The sequence below is a fragment of the Bufo bufo genome, chromosome 3 (genome assembly GCF_905171765.1).
Source record: "Bufo bufo chromosome 3, aBufBuf1.1, whole genome shotgun sequence".
NCBI classification, from domain to species: domain Eukaryota; kingdom Metazoa; phylum Chordata; class Amphibia; order Anura; family Bufonidae; genus Bufo; species Bufo bufo.
In genome coordinates, this window is record NC_053391.1 from 586386128 (window position 1) to 586392759 (window position 6632).

General features: G+C 43.4%; 1 protein-coding gene across 1 annotated transcript; it reads left to right on the forward strand.

The window, feature by feature from the left end:
- The first annotated feature begins 212 nt into the window (after nt 1-212).
- Nucleotides 213-2040, forward strand: HOXC12 (homeobox C12). Its single transcript, XM_040422257.1, has 2 exons — nt 213-825; nt 1660-2040. The coding sequence occupies exons 1-2, from the start codon at nt 282-284 to the stop codon at nt 1896-1898; spliced, it is 783 nt and encodes a 260-aa protein (XP_040278191.1). The 5' UTR covers nt 213-281; the 3' UTR covers nt 1899-2040.
- The last annotated feature ends 4592 nt before the right edge of the window (nt 2041-6632 follow it).

A 6632-nucleotide genomic window follows, 5' to 3' on the forward strand; every position in this document is an offset into this window, starting at 1 on the left:
GTAGCTGATACACTGTGTCAGTGCAGGTCTCCCCCGAGCACTGAGGACTAGGACTGTGCTGGGAGGACATCAGGGAAGACACAAGTAATGAGGACTGAGAATCTTCACACTCTTGTGTCTTGTGTCTTGTGTTCAGTAGCCAAGAAGTGGGCGGGCGTTCCCCAGGCGTCTTCGCCTGCTGCCCACGTGACCGCTCTGGGCCAATGGGCGTGAGCTCTAGGTTTGACTATGTTTAATGTCAGATGGCAATAAAGTAGAAGCTGCTGGTGAGGCCCGCGGACATGGGAGAGCATAATCTGCTGAATCCCGGCTTTGTGGGACCGCTGGTCAATATTCACACCGGAGACACCTTTTACTTCCCCAATTTCAGGACCTCGGGGGGGCAGTTACCTGGGCTGCCCTCCCTGTCTTACCCTAGAAGGGACAATGTGTGCTCCCTGCCCTGGGCATCCACAGAGCCCTGCAATGCCTACCCCCAGCCCTATCTCAGCAGCCCCATTAACCCTTCCTTCAGCAGAGCCTGTGATCTGGCCAGGGTAGAGGACACCAAGTGCTACTACCGGGAGGCATGTCCTGATGCCTCCAGCCTGAAGAGAGACGAGCGCCTGAGAGACACTAACGTCCTGATGCCCCTGGACGGAGGCATGGGCGCCAGCACCTTCCACAGCTACGGGGCAGAGGCCGCCCCCCACGACCCTCCGTCCTGCCAGTCCCTGGAGTCTGACTCCAGCTCGTCCCTGGTCAATGAGACCCCCAAGAACCAGAGCAGTGAAGCGGTGACAATGGCATCTCCGGCTCCCGGCAGCAGCAGCCTCCCCTCCTCCGGTGAGTGCCTGACTACACAGCATGGTGGGGGCAAAGCCACCTACAGGCTGCCCTACGGCCCCTATAGCCCCCACAGCCCCTATAGCCCCCACATCCCTTATAGCCCCTATAGCTTGGCTTCAGAGTGAGTGCATTTATTTGGGATCTTGTAGGAGAGCACTGTTTCTATGGGACCAGCCCCACCAGGGGTAGCATTAAATACTCTCATGTTTTATTAGGTGATGCATATTTTAAAGGGGAATGAAAGAGAGGAGGGATCCAGCCATAAACATGTAAATATCCCATAAATATATCACACCATCAAGTCATATGTACAGGAAGAACGACTCCATTTATTGAATTCATATCTGAGTGCAAGACAGCTACTGACAGATTGCAATGGAAATAATCAGCTGCTACGTTTTTTATAATAGAAATAATTTTTATGCCTTGCAGATGGGGGATAGTGGTCGTTTATATATACCAGATTCCTTAAAAAGATCAAGTCATGTTATAATAGTCCAAGTTTGATCATAGTAATAATAATAATAACAACAGTTGTCTGTAATGAGATTAATTAAATGCCACCATCCTTAGGTAGATTATGAAATACCATATGGATGCCAATGAGAAATGTAAATGTTATCTTTGATTCTCTGCAGGGGCTCCCTGGTATCCAATACACACCAGATCTTGCAAGAAGAGGAAGTAATAATAATAATAATAATAATAATAATAATAATAATAACAGTTGTTTTTAATGACAACCATTAAATGTCACCATGCTTAGGTCAATTATGAAATGCCATATGGATGCCAGTGAGAAATATAAATGTCATCTCTGATTCTCTGCAGGGGCTCCCTGGTATCCAATGCACACCAGATCTCGTAAGAAGAGGAAGCCATATTCCAAGCTCCAGTTAGCTGAATTGGAAGGGGAGTTTATGGTCAATGAATTTATCACCAGGCAACGGAGGAGAGAACTGTCTGACCGGTTGAGCCTCAGTGACCAGCAGGTCAAAATCTGGTTCCAGAACCGAAGGATGAAGAAGAAGAGACTCCTCATGAGAGAGCAGGCTATGTCCTTCTTCTAGGTCTCTGCTTCCTCAGCTCCTATGTGGGCTTTACCTGCACAAGAATCTTCTTACTACAACCAGAAACTGACCAGACCCAAGGTTCGTGTTTTTAAATCACCAGCTCCATGACTGCACAATCTAAAGCCAAAAAAAAAAAAAAGTACAAATTGAGATAAACTGAAGGAATGAGGAGATGATTAAGGAGAGATGGACTCAGCTTGGACCAAGCCTTCCTTCCTATGTAGCGGTTTCTTCTGGTCTTGGGGTGGGGTGTGGGGGTTAGTTAGTTATCAGTCCTTCCATAACCTCAAGCATTGGTTTTTGTACTTGTTCCAGAATCAGCTGAAAGGACAACCATTACTGGTCAGTGTGACTGCACCCTTACCCTACATGAACTCAGTTCTGTACTTGTGGAGAGGGTAAGTGGTAAGTCCATATGAGTCATGTCAGGCAGATGTCAACAACTCAAATGTCTTTTATATCATTTGTATTCACAAAGAAGCAACGAATGGCTCCAGATTTATCAAGCTGAACTACACATCCAAAAGGGAATACATGTTCTGCAGTCATAAATCTGGAGGAGATTCCTTGCTGAAATTGTATCTGGTGGGGACCTCAGACTGGTGCTTTTTCCAACATAGGAGTTATTGTCGGAGAAGCATGAAGGAGCCAGCCTGCTTCAGTGTGGATGGGTTTGTTATTCCCCCCATCATTTCAGCAGTGGATTGAGAACACACAGCTAGTATGTATAATACCCATACAGTATTACATCGTCTCAGCATGTGCACATACTGAGGGCTGGGGAAAGGAGCAGCACTACATCCAAATACATTTCATTTTATTTTTTAATCCCTGTATGTCTATCGGTAAATGTATGTATGTATATATTTATTTTATCTTAATGAATTGTGAGTTTTATGAATATGTTTTCCATACGTAAATGACACAACCCACTAGAAGGAATAAAGTCATCTGGCTGACACTGGCATTAAAAGAAGTGAAGAGGAATAAATGCCCTCAGTTTATAAAGTGACTTTGTAACCATAAAATATATATTAGTATACAGTCATTAAATTCATTTAATTGGCCTCTGGATTTGCAAGAAATCTTATAAACATGGTCTTGGGAAGTTTAATTGAAGCCATAAAATGCACCGAAGAGAACCTGTTCGGAGAGTGAGAAGTGTGTGCAGTGGTGACATGTGCGGCTCTTTGTGCCCATTGTGTGAATGAGCATGTATATGCCCGTGTGTCATGTCTATCTGTGCGAATATGAATATGCCTATGTAGGTGTATACTTATATGTATGTGAATGTACATGTGTGTATGTATGTCATATGTGTGCATGTATGTCCTGTGTGATCGTGTAAATGCCTGTGTATATCTCTCCCTCTCTCAGTCTCTCTCGATATATATATATCTATATATATATATATCTATATCTATATATATATATATATATATATATATATACACACACACACATTTATACAGTGTTGTACATGAGCCGAGTATAAAACCGCAGATAAAACGGATATAGTGGGAGATAACAGTGTGTGGGATTATTTTTCTCTTCTACAATCTTTGCTCCATTCGTTTTATTTCAAAGGGGATTAATTTTATTACAAAGCAGCAATTTCTAGGATGTTTAAATTACCACCACGTGCTTCCCTTTACGTTCACGGTCATGGCCGGGCAGAACTGGCTCAAGGAGTCTTATTTACGATCTGTAAAGGAGGGAGTCGATCCCAAGGAGGAAAAAAAAGGGGGAATAGGGGCTGCTTTTCATCAAGTTTTTTTCTTTTTTTTTTGTCTGCTAGCCCACACGGCTTGATTGCTGGCCACTCACCCATGCTGCTAGTAGAAGAGTACTGTATGCAGCAAGGAGAAGAAAGGACTCATCATAAACAAATCACCTTAATTGCTGCCTCACTGACATGTTGTTATCCAATCCTGGGGGATCCTGATTTTACTGGAAGTCAGATGAGTTCTGGAGATGCAATTAAATGTAGACCTAAGTGCTGAAGCTGCAGTGGGGGTGTATTCCTTGTAGCTTTCAGGACAAAGGTCTGTCAGATAATCCATAGGTAAACCTGCTTCTAGATAGAAATGAGAAGGATTGCATTAACTCTCAGCCAGGAGATGACTATGGTCCTAGCAGCAGCTCTGTGACTCTATCATGGTGTGCTCTTATAATTACCATATGCCTCCAATGTAGGGTCTTTATAGGGATAAAGTTGACACGATTCCTGCCTCACACCTTGGGGTAGGAACATAAAGCTCTGGGCAGATCTGATCGTTATATAAATGTGCTACATAAATAATAACAACCATCTTGTACTTTATGGCATATCTATTATTAAACTGATTTACCAAACACTTGGACTGGATTAGCTTCATTCATTTGTAGGGAATTGGTGAAATCTGTGCGGTCATCTACCAATACAGAGGACACAAAGGATGGTTCTCTCTTTCTATTCATAATGAAACATGTAACTTTAAGGATGGACTGTGCAACAAAGCCAATGATACATTTCCTATAGAAAAATGGACAGAACCCTACTGGTGTTGTGGTTTACGGTTTATTTTAGGGGGGTGGTGCATACATCCTTGTTTGCTGTTTTGATCGAAAAAAATATTTGGATATATTATTATTATTATTTTTTATTATTATTATTTTCTAAACACATTTGAAGATTGGTGGTAAGATCTTCATGGGCCATGCAGAGTGTGCCTATGCAGCATTTCTGCCTGGCTATTTCCAGATATGAACACCTAAAAAAAAATGGCTGGACATATGTCAACCCAGAGGTGCCCCAAGTGCTCAAAAATGTCATCAGCTCTGTCCAGCTCAGGTACCAAACTGTCCGGACATACTTAAGCTATATCAACCCAATTTAAGGCTTTGTTCCCAACTGCTCCAGTTCTTCCATTTTTCTGTCCTGATCTAGGACCAGAAGAATGGCACTTCTGTATCCATCATATTATGGAGGTAAACAGGTCCTTAATGGGCCTAATGGACTTTATTTGGGTCTGTTGGCCTTTTACAGGACAAAATAGCACAGCTGGCAACCTTACTTTGGCCGTCTTTTTTGAGCCTCTGATGCAGACGTGAACCTTTGTTGAAATAGTCATTTTTGTTAGAGAAGTGTCAGAAACCTTCATGTATTTGGGTGGACTTCTACATGCAATATTCCAACTTCTGGGAAAAAAAAGTGACTAGGCATCAAAAACATTGTATTGGGACCAAACGCCATATTTGTCACTTTATTTATACCATAAAATGCATCTAAATTAGGCCTCTTTCACATGAGAGTGAGGGATTGGCACCGTTCAGGGTGTGTTCAGTGAAATTCGCACCATTTTGCAAGCAAGTTCAGTCAGTTTTGTCTGCAATTGCGTTCAGTTGTTCAGTTTTTTCCGCGTGGGGGCAATGCGTTTTGATGTGTTTTTCACGCGCGTGATAAAAAACGGAAGGTTTACAAATAACATCTCCTAGCAACCATCAGTAAAAAACGCATTGCTTCCAGATGCAATGCGTTTTTTACTGAAGCCCCATTCACTTCTATGGGGCCAGGGCTGCGTGAAAAATGTAGAATATAGAACATGCCGCATTTTCACATAATGCAGAATTGATGTGTGAAAAAAACACTCATGTACACAGACCCATTGAAATGAATGGGTCAGGATTTAGTGCAGGGGGTTTGCGTTCACATCACGTATTGCACCCGCGCGGAAAACTTGCTCGTGTAAAAGGGGCCTTAGTGTTCATTCACATGGCCTTTGTTCGACCGTTCTATGCACTGGGGGCTGCAATTTGTGGTCTGTGATCCATCCGCACCGCAAAAAATAGAATATCAAGTGAACGGGTCTGCATCCATGATGCAGGGGTCCACACGGCTGGTGGTTGCATATTGCGGACCCGCTGTTTGCAGGCCGTAATATGGGCACGGCTGGACAACGGCCATGTGAATGAGCCCTTAGGCCTCCTACACAGGACTGTATCTGTTTTTTAGCAGGCATATTGCACATCTGGAAAATACAAATGCAGTCCGCGTGCCTCCCGCACTGTTCATGGGCCTCATTGTAAGGCCTCATGCACACAGCGGCAAGTTTGGTCCACAAAAAAATGCGGATCGGGTGTCGATCTAAACATTTCAATGAAACCGAGAACGATGTCCCATCACACCCCGTGCTGTCCGCATCTGTATGTCTGTCCATTTTGCTGACAAGTATAGGAAATTTTTACATAAGAAAGAATTAAATTGTTGGAATGCACACGGCTGGGATCTGTGTTTTTCGGATCTGCAATTTGCATACTGCAAAACGGATATGGTCGGGTGCATTATGCCTAAGGCCTCGATCACATTCCCTTTTTTCAGTGATGTGCGCTGTCTGCGTTTTCTGTGGACAGCACACATACCCATTGCTTTAATTTGCTTGTTCACACAGTATTTTTTTTACTGGGTGTGGGAGACACGCATTAGGCCTCCTTCACACAGCAATTTGATCAGTGATTTCCATCAGTGATTGTGAGCCAAAACCAGGTGCTGGTCCTGAACACAGAATAGGTGTAAATCTTTCCATTATACCTTATCTCTGTGTAGTCTCCGCTTCTGGTTTTGGCTAACAATCACTGACAAAAAAAAAAATGACCAGTGTGAACTAGGCCTTACTGATGCGGACCAAACACTTCCATTGAAGTCTATGGATCTGCGAAAATCACGTACACAACAGGGATAGCCTTGATGTA

What these genes read in the sequence shown, in the direction of transcription:
- HOXC12 (XM_040422257.1), top strand. Translation starts at nt 282, where the DNA reads ATGGGAGAGCATAATCTGCTGAATCCCGGCTTTGTGGGACCGCTGGTC. An exon ending in CAGCAGCCTCCCCTCCTCCG is followed by an intron (nt 826 to 1,659) that starts GTGAGTGCCTGA and finishes GATTCTCTGCAG; the next exon opens with GGGCTCCCTGGTATCCAATG.